This window comes from Halictus rubicundus, chromosome 1 (assembly GCF_050948215.1).
Source record: "Halictus rubicundus isolate RS-2024b chromosome 1, iyHalRubi1_principal, whole genome shotgun sequence".
NCBI lineage: Eukaryota > Metazoa > Arthropoda > Insecta > Hymenoptera > Halictidae > Halictus > Halictus rubicundus.
This window is the reverse complement of record NC_135149.1, coordinates 15256857-15282002: the sequence shown is the minus strand read 5'-3', so window position 1 is coordinate 15282002 and position 25146 is coordinate 15256857. Positions and strand designations below refer to the sequence as shown.

Here is a 25146-nt window from a genome sequence, read left to right as displayed (position 1 = left end):
AAAAATCTAAGTAAGCTCTTTTCCTGCTCTACAGGGTGTCCCAAAAATGTTGTATTTCCTTGATAAGAGTGATTCCTAAGGTCATTTGAAATAACTTTCTCCTTTACGAAAATATTCTCCGCGCCTTCGTTAAGGCGTTATTAAAAAAAAAACACGAACCAATCAGAGCGCGGCTACAGCAGACGGATTCCGGCTCGGCCAATACCAACGCCACGCTCAGCGGGACCCGCCCGCTATAGCCGCGCTCTGATTGGTCCGTGTTTTTCGTCAATATCTCCTGAACAAAGTCGCGGAGAACATTTTCGTAAAGGGAAAAGTTATTTCAAATGACCATGGGAATCACCCTTTACAAGGAAATACAATATTTTTGGGAAATCCTGTATAGGTTTAGCATTAATTCCAGAAAGTTTTCAATCATCGGTGACAGAAATGTTTGAACTCCTCTAAATGATGATGTTGATTCTGATCGATGTTGCAGCTGTACCTATATTTGTTTACTACACGTGATTACTTGCACGCGTAAATGCCCGGAAAGATACCCATAGTTGAAAGTGCTCATGAAATGCTAAGGAGAATTTTTTTCGTGAAATTTCGGTTAAATGAGAATTGTTTGGAGATTAAAAGGATGGCGCCTGCTACATACACCAACGCCCTTAATTTGTTTGATCGTGCAGCATTATTATGTTGGAGATGTCATTGCACACCTGTTACGTAGGAAAGAATCTATTCTTCCGGTCTTCGTTTCTTTATCGGGGCAAGTGTGCTTGATAGGAACGTCGTTGAGAAATGTAGGACGTGGTTTCGATATGTGCCAACGTCAAATATATCTTTGAATATCTCCGAATCTTACTTCGGAGTCGTTGAATACATCCGAGACTTATATTCAAAAAGATATCGGCGCCGCGAGTCAAGTGCAGCTGTGCGTTCTGTTGCCGGTAGTACATGCGCTTGACGCGCGAGGGGTACGCGAAGAAGGTTAAAAAGGGGGGGGGGGGACAAAAACTTTCCGTCGGCACATGAAAGATTCGCATGCTTCCGCATCGCCGCGATGAAAATAGTCGAGTTTATCCTCTAGTCTACAGCACAGTGCTATGAAACTATAAAACACCGCCGGTTCGAAATGGCCGCTGAGAAGCGAGGCGTCTCGAAACTCGTCGCTTTATGCTCGCCTGAGCTACACTCGCGGATCAAATTCTAAGACACGGTGAAAATTGCCGGATTCAGAGCTTAACCTCTTCAGGGATACTGGCACACGTACTAAAATTATTCGAAGTGAAACAAAATAAATTTTTTTGGGGAACAACGGAATCTCTCAGAGATAAAAATAAAAAATTCGCCGTATGCAAACTATTATACAGAGAAAGAAATTATTATACAGTGTGCCCCACGAGCTCTGTCCACTTGAATAGCTTGGTTATTTCAAACAACACGAGAAAATGTTACTTACGGAAGTTGTAGGGTTGAAGAAACTAGGGGTTCTAGGACCAGTGGCCTCTACAGTTGGAGTGTCTTTTCCAGGTATCATAGGTGGGCGTGGGTTTTTAGTGGGTAGTCTCTGGGGATCCCCCCCCCTCCCCCTAGAGGTAGTCTCACATAACCCCGGCTTCCCCCAGGGAGCCGGTGAATGCGAAAAGCATTTTCCCACGGAAAAAAAGGGTTGAAGAAACTACATAATATAGTATAAATGATACTCTTGGAAGTGGAGGCGAAAGTAGTGCATCACGAATTCTCACTCGTCATAAATATCATTCGTACCACATTAGCCTTCACCAGAAATGACATGACATGGATTACGTAAATCGTGTTAGATTTTGTCAATCACTCAATCCACTTTTTTCCTCTTTAATACTATTTACCGATGAAGCTACTTTTACCAGCATTGGGCGTGTTAATTTACATAACACGCATTATTGGTCAGTACAAAATCCTCACTGGCTACGAGAAATTGATCATCAAAGACGCTTGTCCATTAATGTGTGGTGTGGAATCATAGGGCAACAAATAATTGGGTCTTATTTCATTGACGGCACTTTTACTGGTCAAAAATATGATACGTTCTTAAGAAATACATTGCCAAATTTATTAGAAAACGTTCCATTAAGCACGATGGATGTTCAACACACTACGCTCGAAGGGTGAGAAGTACACTTAATGAAATATTGCCAAATCGATTAACAGGACGCGGTGACACTATTTGCTGGCCAGCACGAAGTTCAAATTTAACACCCCTAGATTTTTTCTTGGGGGGAACATTGAAAAATATTGTGTATCGAGATGCACCAACAACTCCGGAAGATATGAAGCAACGAGTTATCGCAGCGTGTGCTACAACAGACGCTCCAACAATAAGACGTGTAAGAGACGCAACAGTTCAAAGACTACAACGTTGCATCGATGCAGATGGCCGACATTTCGAAAATTCTTCATGAAAACAGTCAAATATCTCAGCAACGGTAAGTTTTAGGACAAATACACTCTAGTACTTTTATACATACTCAGAATACGCCATTCTATCGAAATCGAGCATAAAAATTGTACAATCCATTTAAAAAAAAACAAAGGTGACCTCTATATCTTCTCTACGCCTCCACTTGCAAGAATATCATTTGTACCATATTATGTAGTTTCTTAAACCCTACAACTTCTGTAACATTTTCTCGTATTGTTTGAAATAACCAAGATATTCAAGTGGACAGAATTCGTAGGACACACTGTACATTTCTATAATAATTTCTCTGATACAAATTCTGATACAAATCTCTCTAATAAACACAACAGTAGTACATACAATCTAAAACTTTATAATTTACAATTTACTAAAAAAATAATTTTGAATAAAATATAAGTGCTAAGGGGTTTCCAAATGAATATCTGTGCCACGAGTAAAATAGTTTGAAACAAAGTCTCCGAGCTTTATGAGCACAGCCTCAGATTTTTCTGATTCAATGACTCGGATGATTCCTCGTCGAGCGCCGATGACAGGGAAATTCGGGCCCGTTGTTGCCACGGCTTATCGTCTCAAATATGAATTTCTAGATCGCTAAACGGCAATCAAGAGCGCGTGATTAACTGATAGGCAATGTCGCATCTGTTCCGTTGTAATTGTTGACAGAGGTCGTTGTTGGGTAGGAGACAGGTGAAGAGCGGGATGGGGGTTGCAAGGGGGCACTTGGTCGATTTGTCAATCGGGCAAAACATCATCGGGGAATCGTTAACTGCGAATTTGGGTCATTGCAAAGCCGTTCTTGCTATACGGCTCAGCAGAGGTTCTGAATGAGGGCGAGGATTGACGAGGCATAAGCCGTTGGAAATGAGCAACGACAAGCGTTTTAAAGCGCGGTTCGAAACCTCCGGAAAGGAAATATTACGGCAGTCTACCCTAATAAGGGCGCGCCACTTCAGCCACTCTGTCGGGGGGTGTACCTGTTGCCGTGACTCTATTAATAGTTCCAGTTGATAAGAATCTGTTAAGACTACAATTCGAACTTGGAAATAGTTCCCGCCGCGTAATGCTTCTTTCGCGGAACTTTCAGCATTTGCATGAAAAACAGGACGGCTCGGGCAAAAGGGCGATGAGAGCTTCAACGTTCGAATTCAAGGGGAGCTTGCGAATAAGTTATCGCAGAGGAATCCGTCAGATGAGCCGGACACCTGCTTGTGAACCACCGATTATTTTATATTTATGAGTCGCGTCACGAGGTCACGCCGTTTCTTTTAATTCGACCTCTTACCTGGGGATGACGAGTTTATTTTTGTCCCGAGTTCATTATCACTGAGGCCTCTGTACCAAATTTTTGCATCGGTCACATGAAAAAAGAGCTGTATAAATATTTAGAAAAATATAAATATTGTTAATATTATTTTCATTTATAATATTTTCATCTATATTTATTTCGTCTCGGAATGATTTTAATAATATAATCGTATTCTTAACCCTTAAGCGGCGTTTACTCAGATTATGAAGTATCCAATAAATTTTCTCGGATAGCTCCAAGTATATAATTTAAGACTAAATATAATCGATATCTTCCAAAGAAGTTAAGGAAATACTACGTATTTGTTAGCGTACAGAAATTTTGTTGGGGTCATGGGAGACCCCAGAGTTTCATTATAGAGTTTTTACTGTTTCTATAACATTCGAGGATTTAACGAAAAAAAAAGAAACGAGAGATTTTTTTAATGAATTCGAGTTCGGGCTTTTGTTTTGAAGCTCCAAGTACGATCAAGTGAGGCTTCCACATACAGGGTGAGTCATCTAATGTTTGCACCTCGAATATCTTTGTTGTTTCTAAAGATACGTAAAATATGGTAAAGACAAAGTTGAATGGTACAATGAGGCTGACACGATGCCGAAAAGTTTTGTCATTTTTTTTAGAGAAATCAAGGTCACCTTGACTTTTTAAAATGGAACCACCCTTTTTTTAAACACCTACAATGATAGTCCCTTTCATTAGGGATTCGGTGACAATAATTATTCAAGGTCATTCTAGGTCACAGACAGAGAAAACGTATAAGATTTAGAATATGCAAGCAGAATACGTTTATCATTCTCGATTTCCAAACCGATGGATTGGGCGAGGCGGAACTGTTTCATGGCCAGCACGTTCGCCTGATTTAAGTCCACTGGATTTCTTTTTATGGAGTCTGCTAAAAGAGACCGTGTACATGGATGCTCCAACAACAGTTGAAGATATGCGTCAACGTATCATCACAGCATGTACGAATATCACCTCGGATGTACTTATCAGAGTTCAACATTCCTTCAGAGCTCGTTTACATGAATGTATCGACGTAGACGGCCATCATTTCGAACATTTATAAAATACAGGTATTCTGCGTCCATATTTCAGTTTTATACGTTTTTTCTGTCCTTGACCTTGAATGACCTGGGAATTATATAGTCACTGAATTCCTAATGAAAGGGACTATCATTGTATGTGTTTAAAAAAGTCAAGGTGACTTTGATATCTCTAAAAAAATGACATAAAAACAAAATTTTTTATGGCATCGTGTCAGCCCCATTGTACCATTCGACTTTGTCCTTACCATATTTTACGTATCTTTAGAAACAACAAAGATATTTGAGATGCAAGCGTTAGGTGACTCACCCTGTATAACAATTTCCAGTAACATTTCCATTATACGTTTGACCCGCCCGATAAATTCATATAAATGAAATAATTTCTCTTCAATGTGTACCAACGCTTCCATATTCGTTATTTGTTCGTCGAATTTCTGTAACCGACCATTACAAACCGTGGAAACTCGTACGAAAAGTGCTCTTCATTTTTCAGAAAAATTCTCTCGAATACGCGAATCGTTTTATCTGTGGAGGTTCGAAAACTTACCAATTTCAGCCAAAGGTTCGTGATGAGCAGTTGGTTCTTCTCGTCCTGAAACATCGCAAACATTGACTTAATTAGTATCTCGAGTTTCAACGAAACGAAACTTCAAATTGTTCGCGTTATTATTAAAACCGCGTCAATATTGAGTTAAATTATATTTCCTTAAATACACATAGCGAGGTATCAGCGTGTTATGGCCTGCACTAAAATGAATCCAATAGTGAATCGTTGAATTTTAAAGTCAACTTTCTTTTTTATTGCATTGTCTATGCGTCATGTCAATTGAACAAAAATTGGACCTTGAAATTCAAGGTCGAGGACAGTTTTGCTGAACATTCCCTTACAGCCTGTACATCGGTTATTCAACTTAGTATTTAAGAGCCAAGACTCCGTAGATTTGCGATAAGGTAGAGTGACAACGTTACCGACAAAAATAGGCGAAAAATGGTTTTACGTGCCTCAACTTTTCGTCCTTATATGAGAATATTTTTCGCTGGGAAAGGGCTCATTCGAAAGAGGAAGGTTCAATCTAGCGCGCGCTGGTCATGGGCTAACGAGATTATGCAGATATTTGGTAATATAAGCGTTAGAAGTAGGTCAAAAATTGACGATGTGCATGCCGTGGAATCCAAGCATTTTTATGCCATTGGATGAGTTTTCTGGATGAAATCGAAAGTAGTGCGCGCTAGAAAATATCTCCAGCTACAAATTCAGCTATATTTTGTCTTGATTCTCTGCAAGATAAAGCCAAAAACTTGAAGCACGTTTCTGGCGTCAGAATTCATAATATCGGTAATACAGAGCAAAAGATGTGACAAGTTTAGTCACAGACTTAAGACCTGTCGGATCAAAACCAAGACAGATCTTAAGTCAGTGGCTGAAGCCTGTGAACGGAAGTTATACAGCAGTTACCGATCTGCTGACTCTGCAAAAGTTACGTGACTACCCTTGGCTCTTAACAGAGTTTAGAATTTAACACATAGTGAAATAACTATATTGTACTATTTCATTTTATGGGTCATTTCTACTGTGAAGAAAAAAATACATGTGATGGTGTTAAAAGATTGTTAAAATATTTTCACAGATACGTGCAGCGTTCGTGACGAGAAGAAGTTAATAGGTACAGTGTAGATTTTAATGACCTCAGTGTATTTGCGAAATTCTCAGCGACCTCCGCAGGGCTTGTCACTAGAGCCCACGACAATATGTATTCAGCGAAAGCTGTCTAAGCTGAAAATCTTGAAGCTCTCCAGGTAATATTCATGCTCTGCACCATCACTGGGGTATCCAGCATTTCCTATTCTCGCTATCTCCGTCGAGGCACTACTCGAGTGTCTCGATTTCGTTTCGTCCGCACCTCGAATTGTTAAACGTATCACGTAAAGCAATAGCTTCTCGGCGTCGCGTCGCGTCGAATCGCATCTTTTCTCCGATTACAATCGTCGTTCTTGCGCGCAACGATTACCCAAGTGGCGTCTGGTATATCGTTTCTTAGATTCGAGATCGCGAGAATTCATTAGAAACGGAGAAGGTCGAGAAGTTATAATGAAACGGGGAGACGGGAAACGATGCTTCTCAGCATTTGATCTGATACGATTTTTTCCACTTATTTAATTAATTACTTTCCATCGCATCTGCTCACGTATGTTTTTTACCCAATTGTTTATTGCAATTCAAGGACCACGGATGTATAAAAACGAATAAAGTTTGATATTACAGGAATTAGAAGGTAATTAGGCTTTTGATTTTAAGCGTTCATGGCAAAAATGGATGAGTAGGAAACAAAACTGCAAATACTCGAGAAGCATTTCAGAATATTGTTGCATTAATTCCGACTTGTTAAAATTACTGTTAAGAGGAAATACATTTTCGATCGACTAAAAAAATGTGTATTCCGCGTAAACATCCGCATTCTAATTGTAAAAATAATTTTCATGAGTTTTATTTTGCTTTGATCATCTTTGATCACAAAGGATGCGTCAAAATTCATGTTGTCGATGACGTCAAAGAGATAAGTTTAAAATAAGACGAAAATCAAGAACAAAGTAATTACGCTGGATGCGTCTGTAGTCGAGAAAAATGCAATTAAAAATCAATCTGGTACACGTGTTCCTAACTGATGACCGTCGCTGCAGATTTCAGATTTTTACAGTGGCTGACACCGTATCCTGTATGCACAAAAACAGTCATGGTAACGGTTTGCCGTGAAATCTGTAAAGCCATTCAACAGTAGGTACACGTACCAGATTGATTTTTAATTGCGTTTCCCTCGAAAACGAAACCGCCGGCGCAACTTCGTTATTCTTAACTTCTCTCTGACCTGATTTGCGTTCGAAATTTCGACCCCGCCTTAATGAATACAATAAATTTCTCGCTTTCAGAGATCCTTTTACTTCCGGCAAACGAATATGAAAAATACGGATGTTTTCGGAATCTGTTCGCTGTGAAAGGTTAATCGAAAGTACTGGATTATCCTGAAATAAATCGAGGCTGTCCAATCTGTTCTATCGACAGCGTTGTTCATTTTTAATTTACGTCGACATTTATGATACGAGTCAAATGTTAAGCGGATTTTCTTATTAGTTATCCTTATTAGACAAGACCAGGTGGAAGTTCAAGTAGACATGTCTTACATTCGATCCGCGTCAGGGTCTATTCTACTTAAACGTTTTCTCGATGGCTGGAGCAATGAACGAGCGAATAATACCTACCTACCGCCCTCCATTGCGTAACGTATTATTATCACGTTGCTATCTATTGAAGCTGCAAACTGCATTGAAATCTTGCAGAGATTACGTCAACAGTTTAAGAGCGAGACGTTGCTGAGGACACAAGTGGTTGCTTGGCGCAAGTCGTTAGTTAACACTAAACCTACCAAGCACAAAATATATAAAACTGAAACGAAGGGAGACGATTGAATTTACTTAAACTTTGTACGATTCGTAAGAGGGGGTAGCTAGAAAATATTTTGGTAGAATTAAATGTTAGGGGGGGTTTAGTTTAAATTGAAATAATTTCATAGTAAATTTGAATAGGCGTGAAATTTATTAAATAAAATGCTTTCAATAATTTAGTATGTGGAATTGAAATTCCTAATTGAATCTGAATGATTGAATTTACTTAAACTCCGTACGATTTTCATTATAATATGTGCTTAAATAAAGAATTCAATTCAGTAATTTCCTATGAAAACTTTTTTATAATTTCAATAATTGTGAAATAGAAACCGGTCGTTTTTACCGTGGTCGGTTTAGTGTTCATGGACGCCAATGCGATCAAAACACAATGCACCAAGACAAGCGTCACAAGAAAGTCATTTAAAGGACTGATTGAACAGCCGTTTCAGCACAAGACAAAATTAGAAGTTGGAAAAAAATTTAACGAATAAATTTGGTTGGAGAAAAATAAAAAATTCGGCTCTTCTTCAACATCCCCGTCACGAGCGTATGTCCGAGTGTATCACCTTATGATTATAATTCGGTTGAACAATTAAGACATTGGAAGGATATTAGAAGGAAATGGAAGTTTGTTTTGTGTCCAACCCTCTATTCTCCATGGTAGTGGTCCTAAAAATTACTAATCCGGTGGCAAAAGTGTGTAGATTATAGCAGAGCATATATGGAAAAATTACGGTTTGGTATTTTGAAAAAATTCTTAATTATGAAATAGAAAATTAAATAGTCCGATTTATACAGGGTGTGACCGGGCGGGGGATGATGCTACATAAACCCGTCTACATCTTTCATATGCTAAGCCAATTTAATTTTCCTGTGAATAGTGTCAACCTAAAGAATAGTGTTAACCATACACAACCTGGCGCTCAACGTGCTAATAGAGTCATCAGATTAAGACTCGACTCCCCACTCTACCTTCCCCTTCTGTTCCCTCACGCACCGCCGGGTCACGTTACGCGTTTCGTCTTTGTCGTGCATGTGTCACAATGTCACGTGACTAATCCGGTACCGGCAGGGTAACCTTTTACCCCTCAATCCCAGTCCATTACCCTGATCTGACGACTCTGCGTATTAACGCGTCGCATTTGCATAAATAGTTAATGCAAAGGATCGTTGCGTGTCACCGTGCGTAAGACTGCGGCACATATTCTGTGTTAAAACGGTAACGCGCCGGTGATCGGCGTCGGCAACTTTCTAAATGGCCATCTCTCATATTTCCACATAAATTCCGTTTAAAATTTCATTTAGGAGAGGGAAAGAGAGAGCGAGAGGAGGGGAGTAAGGGAGAACGAGCGTTTCTGTAACGCTGGTATCCCATTAACTTTAACTAGCACAATGCACCGCGACCTTTCGTAATCATTTTTTCCCTTTCAGCTTTGCCACTGTCTCCGCAAAGAAAGGGAGAAAAAATGGAAGTTCATTTGCGAGACCGACACAGCTCACCGGTTTTTTTTTCCTTTTTTTTCGACAGGGAAATTTCGCGCGACGAGGAATGCAGCTCGTTTTCCCCTCTCTCGTTATCTTATTTATCGAGCCCGGTCGGGATTACTAACTGGGTCGAGGCAATTAATAAAACGCAATAAGCTCGGCAACTCTGTCTTTGCTTGAACCGATGCGGCACGGAGCGGCGGCGAGCGGGAAAGAAAATCTCGGACGGTCATTAATAACGACGAAAAATCGCCCCCGCTCGGGGCTTCCGGCTCAGATATCATTCAGCTTCGACAATTACCTTGTAATCATTTAGCGAATTCCGTGGCGATTTATGATCCGCGTCTACCCGGATTTTGGACGTCGTATCAATCATGGGAACCAATTACACGGAACTGTCTCTCTCCCCAGGCCGGAAACAGCCGACATATTTTAGCCTTTGGCGCGCAGCTCGTGTTTTTAGATTTTTATGATCTTTTTCTGGATCGGCAGTTCGTGAATGTGTCGATCAAAATGTCGATTTTCCACGTGGACCGATCATGGTTGGAGCCAATGTGTTTTATGCACGTTTAATTCTTCGGCGCACGGGTTGGATTCGTCAGATCCATGCATTAAAGAAGTGATTTAATTTTTTTTTTTGGTCATGTATTACCAGGTACAGTTTTATGCGATATAGCAACAATAGCATTGTGTAAGAAAAGTTCTGAGATTTTCGACGAAATTTCAACGAAAAAAATGAATTTAATTTACTGAATTTGTAATTCATCCTGCATTATACACTTTCAAAATTCAAATCTTTTATCAACCGACGCAGTCCAATTTAAATTCCGTTCGAAAGATAATATAATTTATTTATTATTTGCACAATAAATTTTTTCCGGTTCGTCTGTGTCAAATTTTCAATATTACACAATATTTTCTGTTTGTATATTCATTTTTCGTATCCGGATGCTGGACACGCTCATCAAATCACAGTTCTATAGATTTAAATAAATTAATATCAGAATATCTCGTCGAGAACTGTGAATTGCGAAGGGTACTTGAAAAACGCAGATATAATAAGCTTCCTGCTGTTTTAAAAGGAATCAGTTCAGTATCGAAAAGATAAAAGATTATTTAATTATTAGACTGCGGATTTTTATGCGAAACAATAGTTGGAGAAGATACATCGGTTCAGATATAATTTTCATTATAACACTTATCGATACCGACACACACCGTCGGTGAACACAATAAATAATTGGCATTATTTTCGTCTTTATAAAGCATTTTCACACGAATGATTGAACTCAGCCGTTGTCTACTAAAGCAGATTACAGAGTGGTTGAACAAAACTTAAGCTCGGCTTAGCGTTTAGTTTACCGCTGGTTCGGTATCCGCAGTAGTGTAAGATTTAAATTAACCCTAAAGCTCTGCCTTGCAAATAGCGATTACAATCCTATGATGCAACGTAGCTAGGGTAGGATTAAACCTTTAATAGCTACGATATCCTGAAAAAATGGAATTGTAGCCTTAGTTACGAAACATTTTGACATTTTAGCAAATTCTGCATAAAAACGGGTGCTACAGTCAAAATAAAATGATTCAGTATCCTATGAATGTACTGCAAAGAAACATTTATAACGTAAAAGATAATCTCTTTAAATCCTTCAACTGTGTTGCATTTGGTGATTTTTACCACGTTTTTATTAACTGCTTTCTGGTCTGTCTGTTCGGTACAAATTTTACGATCAGCTATGGAAAGCTACTTGAAACTTTAAACATAGCTCAGAAGCGGATGACAATTTTTTTTACAACACTGTAATAAAATGGCGGTGTCCGTACCTTCCGAAGATCATATTCGTCATTGCATACTTTTTCATTTTCATGCGGGATTTAATGCATCGGTAACAACAAAGAAAATTTGCGATGTTTATGGAGATGTATTGAAGGTCAACAAGTGTCAACATTGGTTCAGAAGGTTTGCTGCTGGTGATTATGATCTCTCTGACAGGCCTCGAAGTGGACGGCAAGTTGAACTTGATAATGGCACCCTAAAATCTCTAGTGGAAGCTGATCCAAAATTAAGTATACAATAATTATCGAGAAGCCTTGGATCCACATGGTCAACTATACAAAGGCACCTACACGAAATGGGAAAGGCATATAGACAAAGAATATGGGTACAGAACATTGGTCGATCATGTATTCGGATGTATTCAGAACTATTGAAAAAGAGGGCATCTTTAGTCCACAGAGAAGGTGGACAAATACTGCAATTTGACAATGTACGGCCCCATATAACGATACTCACTCAGGAAAAAATCAAAGAATTGCAATGGGAAGTTTTCCCGCACCCCCCGTACACACCGGATATTGCTCCCTCTGACCATCATCTTTTCAGATCTCTGGAGCATTATTTAAGAAATAAAACATTCACTTCTGTAGAAGATGTAAGTGGAGGCACCTTGAGTCATATTTTGCTTCACGAACCCTAGATTTCTATAAGGGGGGATTGAAAATTTGCAGGAAAGATGGCAAACTGTCCTTGATAATGATGAAGATTATATAATAAATTAAAAAATAAAAACTTGAATTTACTACAAAGTTTGCTTTAGATTCCAAAATAATTGATTACTTATGGGCCCTCCTAATATTTCTTCTCTTCGTATTGCTTCTCGCCGACAGCCCGAATTTCACGATTTCTCTACCGAGCATGTCCGTCCCCTATCTTCCATTCTACTTCGCTTCTCGTTACACCCACTTTGCGGTGACTACCTTCGCGGAGCCGTCACCATATATCGCGAAGTTAACAATCGGTGCTTCGTCTTACTTGAAAGTGTCGCGGTCGGATACTTTCCGAGTCCCGATCCATTCCGGAAGAAAAGCTACGCAGCAGGGGTTGGTAGCCGGGCTTATCCTTTCACCTGACCACGAGATAAACTGTTTTTCGATAATTGGATCTTATCGTTTGCTCTCGCCCGTTTCAATGGGCCCGCGGAAACCCATTCGAGAGCCCGGCTTAAATCCTTGCCGCGGTGTGTCTTACGTTCGCCGCATAATTTACCATGTCGTTACGACTTTTCATTCTTGCCCGCCGACCATAATTACCGCTAATCACCTAAGGGGTTGCGGCCCTTGGAAATTGAATTTTCACCGACACGATCCGAACGCTAAGCAAATGGAACGAGATCCATTGTAAGACCAGATGAAACAATGAAACGGAATTCCGAGCAATGGGACGGTTGTGGAAATTCATTAAAAATTCGATCAAGCCGAATAATAATACATTCGTGGCTGACTTCGAACGGAAACAGCAAACTGTATAAGCTCCGAATAGTTTCCCCGAAGCGGACAAATTAATAAATGGCACGGATTACCGGGCTCAATAAATTCTCCAATCGGCAACACATGCCAATGCTAAATAGGCGTGCAATATGTTCTCCGGAATCTGTCGTAGATTAATTTTAAGTTGAAGCAACGCTAAGTCCCCGTTGCCAATAACGGAGTTGATGCGTGCGATAAAATAGAATTAATTAGTCTACAGAAACAAATCTCAGTTGCAATGCGAAAATAAATTAAAGTCATATAAATCTTCACGTGTTCTGTCATTTTGTCAGACAGCGTACACTGTTCTTGATTTTGTTATGTAGTTGCCAAGATGTTACAGCGTCTCCTATCAGCCGCTGTTCCATATTAGGTACAGCTACCCTATAAACACAGTGCTTCCCCGGTATAAAATAGCGTTTAGCTCGCCGCGCAAAACGCGTCTATCAATTTGCATCTGTGGCGAAACTAGCCCGCCAAGGCTCTAGTTTTCTAGCGTTTGCCAAGTGACCAGAAAAAGTGCAGGAAGCGAAGCGAGAGATAAACGAGTTTTTCGTTCGTCAGAGTTCTTGGCAACGGGGGCAATTCTCGGCGATCCGTGCCGGCACGTCGTGGTCAAACTTTTTCTCTCTCTCTGTCTCTCTCTCTCCCTCTCACTCTCTCTCTCTCATTACCCGAAGATGAACGTGCGGTGATGTTGAAGTCACCATCTCGTTAAACTTCCAAGTCTTTGCCTTAGGACGCTCGAAAATTTCTAAAGACTCAGGATGGGAAGAAACAGCGGAACACCTTGGACCCTGTCCAAATAACAAGGGAGCGAAAGGGAGGAACCGAGAGTCGAACAGAGAGAATAAGCGAGTAAGGTCGCGAAGGAGGCATCAAAGAATTTTAGTAAAGCGACAGAAATTTCATTTATCCCCTCCGAACGTCTCTTCCCGTTTCCGCCGTTCTCCTCCTCGGATATTGATTTAACGTCGAAATCCCGCTGCTCGACACAACACGCTGTTCTCGAGCGAGCATTTTGCGGTCAGGTGAAAGGTATCAGAGTTTCGTAACTCCTTATGAAATTTGCAATGCTGATTTCTGGCCGAGTCTTAAGCTATACGAAATTTTCAAGGAGCTGTCCTTTATCTGATGGCTGTAATGCTTTTATGGTTTCGCGCGCGAGCCGACCACCTTTACGAGTTCGTAGACTCGATTATAGCGTTGTGAATTAGAATTGCATATAATACTCCGTCGAATTGGTATGTTCAATTGGCGAGCGCATTGAATCGCTTATTTCGCGGTACATATTCGACCAGTGAATTCCTGACACTAAAGCACAGATTTTTGAAATTTTTTCGTCGAAATCTACAGGATTATATAAAAAAAAGTGAATAATTTCTGGGTTGCCAAGGCAAAGTTTAATCATCAGCTGTGCAATTGTGTTCGAAATCTATTAAATAGTCGCGAATGCTAAACTTCACTGAGAACTGCTAATAACCATAAGAAAGACATGCAATTCTCTTTTGGTCCAAAGTGGTTACCACGTCTAAGAGGCGTTTTCCAAGCCAAGTGGTTAACCTCTTAAGCACTGTACGCCACTATAGTGGCTTCCGTGGAAAGCGTCAGTTTGAACGGTGACGCCGCTATAGCGGCTTTTGCGCCATCCGCGGCCAGGCGCGCCGTCCCTGGGAGACAGAGTTGCGGACGAGCTCGCCGTGCTTAAGAGGTTAAATCGATAGTTAACAACAAATATTCCCCCCACGTATTCGGCAATGTGATCGGTGGTCCTTGTCTTGCGAGGTACTCGGATTGCTGTGATTTTATGAAACCGAGTAGAACGTACAGAATTTGTTCTGGCGAACGGAACATTGCCGCAAGAGCATTGCGGTCATTTCAATCACATGCCCACAAGCTCGGTAACATGTACTGGGGAACCTTGATACCGCCAATTGACACGTGTATTCCTTGCGCGGTTCTCCGTGACCTAAATTATTATTCTTCCGGACTTCGAGGAATTTATTTCTCATCGGATTCGTATCAATTTCCGAAAACGTGCGCTACTATTCAGCAGCCGCCCTTCAACCGCTAATCGCCGCTTGCGCGTTTTTCCCCAAATAACTTGTTGTGTTATTTTATTAGCGTGGTCAATTCACAAGCGGCAGATTTAGAATTGACCCTTAGCACTCGAATGGTGACTGTAAGGCACAGTAAAAATTGCTGTATCATTATTCAAAATATTTTTTACATTAATAAATTTGTTGAGTAAAGTGCACCATTCTCGTATGTATAACATGAAAAAAATATATATAGAAGGGAAATATTCTAGGCCGGAAGAAATGTTTCATTTTGGAGTTCGATAGCTTCGTGTGCAAAGGGTTAAATGTTAGCTGTTAGACTTTTACAGATATTTTTGAAAATTAGATGTACGCAAACGCTACAGTCTTTTTCAATCGTTCATCTATAATGCCATACTTATAATGCTTATAATCTTAATCTTTCTTACGCAATTGTTTGTTTCCTATGTGTTTAACTAATTTCATGTAGATTGCTAAAATATATCTTCATATTCATTTTCAAATCACATTTTCGACTCTTTATATCAATTTTGTTATGAATAAATGTGTAAACAGGATTACTACATTTGCTGTACAATTTCAAAAAAATTGTTTCATCCGTTGAAAAATTTTTACACGTCGCTTTTGTACGCCATGAACGTAAAGTATTGTGTATCAGTAACTCTCGCTCAGTAATTCTCGAACAGAATCGGGTATAAAAAAATGTAATTACTGCAGCTTCCGTGAATTACGGTCTGAGAAAAAAGTAATTTACACCATATTGCGACTACGCATTAAGCAAACGTAATTTTCACGCGTTTCCACGGCCGAATTACGTATTCCGTATCCAGCGCATAAGCGACTCCGCGCCGACTTTAAAACAACAGTTTCGCCGGGATGAAGCACAATTTGGCGGAAACGATATATTTACTCGCGGTTGCAAAGTAGGTACAAGAACGAATCCGGAATCCCAGGTAATTTCCAAATCAATGGGCGTTGCTTCACAAAGCCGCCAAGACGACTTTGCGAGGAATTTGTGACTCGAATCCCTCGAAACTCCCGCGGGAGTTTGAATCGCAAATTCGTCTTTGCCGCATCGCATTCTCCAGCTCGCAGTGTACCCACCGGGATACATGTAGATGGTGTCTCAAAAAGATGGAACACCAAGGAACATATTCAACGAGCAAATACCAATCGAACGGGGACTTCAGCGTTTCGCAAGCCGGAGATCCGCTTCCGCAATATTAGCAACTAAAAGTTGAAGATTCAACTTTCGAGCACGGAATTTAAAGCTTGCATAGCTGAGCGCTCGAATGCACTCGCGCGCGCGCGCCACACACACACACACACACACGTAATCGAAAGTGCAGAGGGTAATTCTCTCCGCCACAACCTCTCCCTTGAGCACCCTGTTACTATTATTCAACTACTTCAAACTTATTTTCCACTGTGTTTAACACGGGCAGCACGGAATATGTTCTAATGAACCATTTATCATTTTTTGGCTTACAATTACTGAAATAGTAGAGGAGCTTCCCTGAGATATTGTTAAATTATTTGCACCTGTAGTACGGCAAAGGTCACGCTAAATTTTAAACCTGTCGTTTTTATAAATCATGGACTTTTATCACGATTTTTGTTGCAGCTGTTAGTTAAGCTTAGACTCGAAAAACTGATTTCAAGTTTCGATATCTTCACAACAATAAATGCTCAAGAATGAGATAAGGTTAACCGACATATTGCACTTATGAAATACAAGTATATCAAAATAAAATGTAAGCTACATGAAAAAATATTGTACTTGCTAAATAAACCATTTGGTTTAAAGCAATACAGTGTTTACTCGATATATGTCCAAAACACGGGTCTAGCAAGGGACATATATCGGCCAGGAGATACTATTCTTTGATCCACGCCGAACGTAGAAAAGGACAATGAAGCTCACTCTCCGCGGCACTGGGGATAATTTTAGAACTTTTATTATAAAAATTTATTTCACATATTTCCGCGCATTTTATGCGCTTTATTTTCGTATTGACACAAGACATTTTTGCAGACATGCATCAACAACATTGATGAACAGTAGTGTGCTTTTGTAAGTACTACGTGCTGATTCGTTTGATATCGTTGGATACCGTTTCTTTAACATTCGAGAACGCGATTTTGAAAGTACACTGCGATTACATCCGAGTTCAGCGTTCGATTGATCCGTAAAACAGTTTTCTCCGTAACAGTTTATTCATATAAATGTGTGAACAAAGAAGGAAGAGGAAAGCGTCGAACCAACAGCAGCGCGTGACTGAATTGTATGTACTACGGTTTAATCAGTTTGCACTGCTTACCTTTGACAGTACTCGTCGAGGAAATAGACTTGTTCATTTCCTGTTGAATCTGTTTATCCGAAATCCAACAGCAATGAGAAGAATGATGTAATTAACATTCCGTTGAAACCCGTAATAATTAATAGAAAGTTCAAATTGCCTTTTCCTTTGGAGAAAGCGCTTCTGGGAAAAACGTTGTTGCTTAGACAATTTTCAAAATTTCATTGCAGAACAATTGTTGCAAATTGTGTGAAATATGCACGTTTAAATAAGGTTCTTGTTCGTTGAAACAGTCTAATCATTTTTTCAGTCCCAGTCCAGAAAATTTCCTAAAAATCAATTTTTTAATTTGTAATAAATCATTCTTTGTGATATACAAAGTGAATAAATATTACGCATATTATTACGTAAAATCTTCCGCGATATGGTTAAAAATTACGTTTTTTTTTTAATTCAAAAAATGACATTTTTTAGTTATTATCGATTAAAAATCCGCCTAAAATGCGGCAACCCGACCAACAGAGGTGTACGTTGCCTACGTCATGAAGGCGCGCGACAATCACGTATCAACGGGGGTCCTCGCTCGCGTCCAATGGTTAGGCTTTGACGTCACACACTTTAGCCAATAATTCGGCTAGAACCGAAAATGCGTGTGGAATGACACCGAATTCTTGCCAGGTGGCTTCTCGGGAGGTACGCGGTGTATCTGTCACGTGACACGTAGCTGTCGCGCGCCTTTGTGACGTAAGCAACGTACACCTCTGTTGGTCGGGTTGCCGCATTTTAGGCGGATTTTTAATTGATAATAACTAAAAAATGAAGCCGAAATCACGATTTGTTCCTCTTCATTTTCGTCTTAAATTGCCATGAATAACCACCCCTTAAATTTTCTACCACCTGTAGTCGAACACCCTGTATATTATTGAATTGAGTAGTGAGGGTATTTTATGTACTCGGTGACGATCGAACGGATAATATTTCGACCTCGGATGATCGTTGACGATGTATGCGCTATCTGCAGAACGCATCGAGCGTTTCTTGAAGCTTTATGGGTCAGAATGCATTGTTTGTTAGACGGACAAGGATGCGCAATGGTATGCGCATTCATGTAACTGCGAAGCAATAGCATAACGTGTTGTACTAGTCATTTCTGGAATGCCATAACGTCGCGTGGTCAATTTGCGTGCTCAGCTATGATGGCGGGGGTGATCAAAGGATCAAATGACCTCCATTCCGCGGACAGCGATCTGTCTCCAATTATTGCTGAAATATTTTCAGCTACAGCTCGATTGTCTTACGATGTATCGATCGCATCATCAAAATATAAATCGGGTCGAACAAGAAATAACGTCTCACTTTAATGGGACAGAATCAGCAACTTCCTTAGGTTTCTTAAAAATCACCGGATAAAAAATTAATTTTTATGATATAAATATACAACATAATCACGCGGTGTCGTGTACTATAATTATTATTATTTATATTTTAAATATACCGACAATTTTGCTCCTTGAACAAAATATTTTCCTAACTCAAATCTTTTTATTGAACTTGTCTAAATATTGGAATCGTTACCCGAAATTTTTTATAAGATATTTACGTTTTATTTACTCTCGCTTACTCTTGAGTTTCTACTCAAATTTCTCTTTCAAGAACAAACATAAAACAGTATAATAAGAATCTTATTGATACTGAAAGTGAAAAGTGTTTCCGGAAATGTATTGTGTGGTCCGTTGAATCTTATGAATCATGCTCTTTATCGTGCTCAAAGAATTTCTTAAAAGCAAATCGTTTACCCTGGAAAAGTTTCTTTATGGCTTTAAGTCACAATGAAACACTTTAGCGCATTCGAAGTCTCCAGTAAACTGGAGATTACATTTCAGCAAAAAGCGAAGTAGAACTTCTAAAAGTTCGTTTTTACTTTAAAGGATTAAATGAAAATGGTCTGAGGGTGGACCCTCTAACGCAGGGATATTTAAAATTTCAATGCAACGAATTTTTTTTTTTAAGACGTCGAAGCACGTCAATTCTATCCTTCTCGTTTCCAGCAATTTAAGAAAAATTAAAATATATGATCAACGACCACCAATGTCATCATTATTTGAAATTCAAGAACACTTTTTTTCTTCTTCGAACACGAAAATATGTGATTATTTGTGCAGTTCTTTCAATCAAGTATTAATTAATTCGATAAAAGTAATTATCGCCAAAGTGAAGCACAAAATGAGAATAACATAAAACGCGCCCTAATAAAACAGATGCCTAATTAAAATGGATAACTATTCATTAATATTTCTATAATGAGAATCGCAGCTACTAGTGAAATGCGTTTCATAATAGTCTGGAGATAATTATTTGACATTCTTACAATGTTATTTGTGAAATCATAAATAAAATTCAAGTTCTCATTGCACCGAACTATTATTTATCATATTACACTAATATTTTTACTCTTGTACACTAGTTCAGTTACTGCATTTCATAGAAATGGTTCGATATGTTTAAATTGAATTCATTTGGTTTTAAATGATACCAGTTTTCAAAAGTTTTCATTGTGTCCATTGCTACAAAGCACACTCATCTCTTTAAATAATCAGTTATTAATTTCTGACCATTTGTCAGAAAGAAATTTATCTGTTTTCAAATAGCTGACAGTTTTCCAGAAATATCTTCTGAAGATTCCGTAAAAGGGCCTGTGAAAATGAGATTGTTTGAGCGAATCTTCATTTTCACAGACAGAAGATTAAAATAATGAGCAAAAGCAGTGCTGAATTTTACCGATGGTAGTCCTCCAGTGCAGCACGAACGTGCAAGCTACGTCGCAATGTCCCACTTCATTTCTATAATTTATAATTTGCACGTAGGTTACAGGAGGTTTCATATAAACTTTGCACGAGCACACGTTCATCTGCGTGGATTCGAGTTTCAATTTATTGTAGGGGTATAGGAAGTTGGCACTCGGGGCTTTCCAGCTTTCATGTTTCGGGTTCTGGTCACAGAAGGGACGGGAATGTCGATTGATTTACAGTTTTAATGGGTTCTGCAAGTTAGGAAATGCAAGTAGCAGTAGCTGGTAACGCGGAGACTGTTACGAATTACATTTAGGAAAGTGAGGTCCGTCACGCGGGCTCCGGGACTGCTTGAAATACGAGGAGCTTAGGTCCCATTTAATGTTGCATGAAACACTCTTAAATCGTGCTTGTTGTGGCCCAGCTTACGTGACATCCTGAAAAATTTCTGTTCCTACACTTGCCCTCGCAAGTGGAATTTTACACTATTCTTTGACCCTTAAAACGATCAAAAGGTTATTTTCCAACAATTTTTTACTGCTCTTCTAAAGATATCACAGAACAGGTCTGAATCTCTATTGCTTGGTCACTATTATATGGATTTATACCTAATTAAATACTAAGGCTGTGAAATTGTTTATACATTTTGGTTGTCTACACATGAGACGAGAATATCACGCTAATCAATTGGTAATGAATTATCAACCGTATTATGAGGATGTCAAAAAATGGGTTCCAGAGTTTGTAGGAATACAGAAATGTGTTAACCCTTTCTGAATATATGAATGTACAGGGTGTATAAAAGGTAATTTCATATTTTGCAACTTCAAATATATGATCCTAATGAGCAGGGAGACAATGACTTGGTACAGGCCTAGCGACGAATGTCCCTTTAAATTTCATTTGTCTCTCGAGACACGCACACGATTATGTTCTGTCGCATCGACACGGTCAGGTGGACTGTAATAGTAGGCTTTTCACAAAAAAAAACTTTAACAACAACTTTTCGGCAAGTTTCTATGACAAATGTTCACCGATCCGGAGGTATGAATTCACCCCTAGGACGGATGACCATTACTTTTTATACACCCTGTACAACCATTTTTTCTGAACTGCGAGTTTAAAAAATGTTATGAGTTTATTTTTGTCCACATGAAAGCTTTTTAGCGACTGAGGTGCATATTAAAAAAAAACCTTAATTTTAGAATAAATCGTGACATTACATTAATTCTAAAAATTTGTCGAATTATAAGTAAAATTGCCGTCGCTTTTCACCAATTTATTGAGGAATTCTCAACTGTAGATCTCCAGTTGTGAAAATACTATTACGCAATAGCCCGTAAGTAAAGTGTCAAAAAAGGAAGATTTATGGACGTGCGAGAAAGACTGTGCGGGGTCATGTTCGACCCGGTGCCCGTACAGCACACGCGACTATCACGTTATCGAGTGTTCGACGGTTAACAGGTGAGCAGAATTTACTCGTAGTCTGCCGACCCCAAAGTTGAGTGGCGAAACCGCCGGCTGGTCTCTTGTGTCTAACAGTCTAACAACTTGTAAGTAGAAGTTACTCTTGTAATTCGAGGATGTGTTTGTGTTTCCAAGCTAGAGCTACTGTCCGCACAGGTCTTTTTCTCGTAACCGCTGCCGGCCTCGGCTGAGGCGGTCGCGTGTTTTACATGTTTTCCTTTCACTTGTAGATCTCCGTTGTATCGTAGCCGTCATGCTTGCATTTCGAACGCTTCGCTAAACATTTACCGTTTGTTCTCTTATCTCGTCTTCGGCGGGCACACTTCTGCGGGCCAGTTTTGCTTAAGGGGTTTGCCTTGAACGGTCTGAAGATAGGAGAACTTCAACATTTTTTTCTGTATGTACAAAATCATGGTTTTTTATTTTTTTTAAATCAATATATACATTTTATTATTTTTTAGTAGCGCTTGCTGAAAAATTTAGATACATATATTAGATTAAAAAAGACTTGCCAGTCATGGACATTGTCATTTCTAGAAATATTTTTGAGTCATCACAGTTAGATAATGAGTCATTACCGGCATCGTATAATTATATCAAATTAGTTAAACAAGTTGTATGTAGACATTCGAGATTTCTCCTGCCATAATTAACGAAGATACGGAACGTCAAACTGTAATGTACTTCACTGTTTTAATATGTTTGCGACGTAATTTGTGTATCAGTATGTGAATTATTATACAAAATTATTTAAATTACAGTTAATCAACATTTTCATATGAAGGTAACAATATTACCTGTTACTGCCACTGAATATTTATTTTACTAAAGTTTAGTGAAACAAAACAAATCTATTATTCTGAGATAAATATTTATTAATTCAAGCGAGACCTCTGGCGATGATCTAAAATAACATTCTTGCAGATAGTTTCCCGTGGAAGGAAGACTAAAATTTCTTAAAAGCAACCACAAAATAACATCCACCCAGCAGATACATATAAGTCAACGCAAAGTCTTCGCACGCTCCTGTAGTAGAGGTACTAAACCATAAAATACCATTAGGTCGTGAAAGCAAATCATATTTACGAGACAAAAGTTGTAACAGTCAACAAAGGCAAAACGGACACGTCGTAAAAATAACTCCTGTTTTCTCGCCTGGAAGGGCTCTGAATCCCATAAAATGAGACAATTTAGAAAACGGCGCTCCAAGATAGCAACGTCCAACGCTATTTGCGCATATCTAAACATTTAGAGATCGGAGGATTTGCAGCAATGACGATGCGGCTCCGCTTCTCGCACATTTCTTTTTCCCCTCCATTTCATTGAAATAGATGCGATGTTGTCAAAAGGAATCAGCACGAAGTAACAAGTAGTCTGACGATTGCATTTGCAAAAATGCAAAAATGAGCAGGTATTAATTCAAAGCAGAAAGTAGATTAATACAATGTAACAATATAGACGTGTTAGTTTGAGCGTGTTAAAATTATTCACGGAAGAATGAAAATATCTGTTTAGCTCTCTGTCGGAGTTGAAACGGGGCAAACAATATTTATTTTGCATCAAGATCCATATAAATTATTCCAGTTCAGTTTACGTTCTGATTACGTTCAAACCTTGCTAATGTTTGTCTTGTAGAACCCTTGTTAATAAATGTTTTAAAATAGTACATTCTCGTGGAGCTTTTGTTGTATAGATTTTAAAATATCTGTCCTATAAGAATACTGTTTTAAAAAATTCCACAAAAACATATATCTTCTTAAAACTGAATCCATCATCACTGATCAAATCTTCGAGGTTATTTATTTTGCAACAATTAAAATTATGAAGACCTTTCAGTTGAAAATGACATATAAAAATTGCGTACTAATTAAATAAATTCAACATTGTCATTTTTATAAGGGAGCACGTGCCAGTCGGTTCTTGTGCTCGGTAGGTTTAGGGTTAAATGAAAGGTGAGAGTTCGAAGAGAATTTTTTTGAGGAGAAAGAGTAGCTGTTTATTCCGATCCCTGGATTTCCTCGAATTACCGGAAAGTGCAGCTGCTTGCTCAGCCCTTTCGGTCCGAACGATCCCATGCGAGTAATCGAATGTTAAGTTTCCTTTCCGCGTTCCGCAACATTGAATGAGAATTTTACAGGATCACTCCAGGAACACACGCTGCTGGGTCTTGTTTACCGTTCGTCCTCCTCACTTATTACCCGTTATCGTTTACCCGGTGCTCTTTAGCTTATCGCCGAGGACTCGATACGAGTCCCGTTGAACTTTTATAGTGCATGTACGACGACAGGTCTCCTTCGTGTCCCTGCGCGCACGGGTCGAATGTTAATTTTTCTTTTAAAGAACTCACGAGCGAGGAGGATGGAATTACCATAGCAATTTCCCTGGGGCAACGTAAAAGTCTTGTAACTACGCCGGCGTGAGCTTTTCTTTCCGGGTCCTCGGATTTCCCCCCACCCCCACCCCCGCCCACCTTTTTTGTCGCCCCCTCGTTTTAGGCTCTATACTTGAAAAAAAAAAACGTTGAAGCGCCGTGTCTACACGTAAGCGAGCAACAAGTTGAACAATTAATGCTCGCGAAGTAAATAACGGGCGGAACAACCGTGTCCTGGGTGTAAACGACTCGGCCGGAGCTGCAGTTGTTCCGTTCGCACCTTTTCGGAATGAAACTTTCGCGAAAATAGAAACAAGATTACGGAGTCAGTCGCGTCGAGGTCCGAGACTTTGTCGCACGATCGCCGGAGAAAAATGTCCCCCCGTGTCGCGAGGCGAAAAGTCAACGAACACTTTTACAAATCTTTCGCGAAAGCTTGTGCACGCCTTTTGCGCCGAAAGTTCCTACACGGTTTGGTGCTATTTAAAACTTTACCGCGCTTTTCCTGTAGTCTTTAGCCCTTCCTACGGCACGAGCAATAATTTTCGTTTTCGTTGAAAATTATATTTTTTCGCCCCATAAGTAATTAACGGGATTGACTTCAAACACGAATAACTTTTGAACCAGTGAATTCCTCGCCTTGAAACATCGATTTTCGGCATTTTCTCATCGAGATTTATATGATCATATAATAAAAAGTTAACAATTTTTGGTTTGCCAAGGTGAAGATTAACCAATTACTGTATTTTTCGCGAGTGTGGCATAAAAAAGTTAGTTGAGAGATGGGAAAAGGTCGTAGAAAATCGATAATTCTATGAATGGGCACGTTAACTTTCTCGTTAGAAAATAGATTAAAAAACGACATTACTTATGGGATGACTGAATATTTGTTTGTCTGTTCGAACAAATTGATTTTTGTTAGCATTTTCGAGAAAATGTACACGTGCACTGCACGATGGCGCGAAGTATTTCGTTTCGAGTTGGTCGCAGGTCTTACAATTAGTTGAGCTAACAAGACAAACAGAACAACAGACGCAGGTCGTCCGAGTTGCAGGACGCACGCTCGACTAAATAATTCGAGGCAGTCTTACGAATCAAAGTGCCCGTATTTGAACTGCCGATTCCG

General features: G+C 39.4%; 2 protein-coding genes across 3 annotated transcripts in view; both read right to left on the bottom strand.

The window, feature by feature from the left end:
* The window catches only part of LOC143354838 (uncharacterized), a 453699-nt gene that overhangs the window by 87757 nt on the left and 340796 nt on the right, over positions 1 to 25146 (bottom strand). The gene's annotated exons all lie outside the window — the stretch shown is intronic.
* The window catches only part of Nachra7 (nicotinic acetylcholine receptor alpha7 subunit), a 311133-nt gene that overhangs the window by 79313 nt on the left and 206674 nt on the right, over positions 1 to 25146 (bottom strand). For both annotated transcript variants that reach the window (XM_076788934.1, XM_076788942.1), the window contains exon 3: positions 5349 to 5393. In XM_076788934.1, the coding sequence (XP_076645049.1) occupies positions 5349 to 5393 (45 nt within the window). The remainder of the gene's footprint in view (positions 1 to 5348; positions 5394 to 25146) is intronic.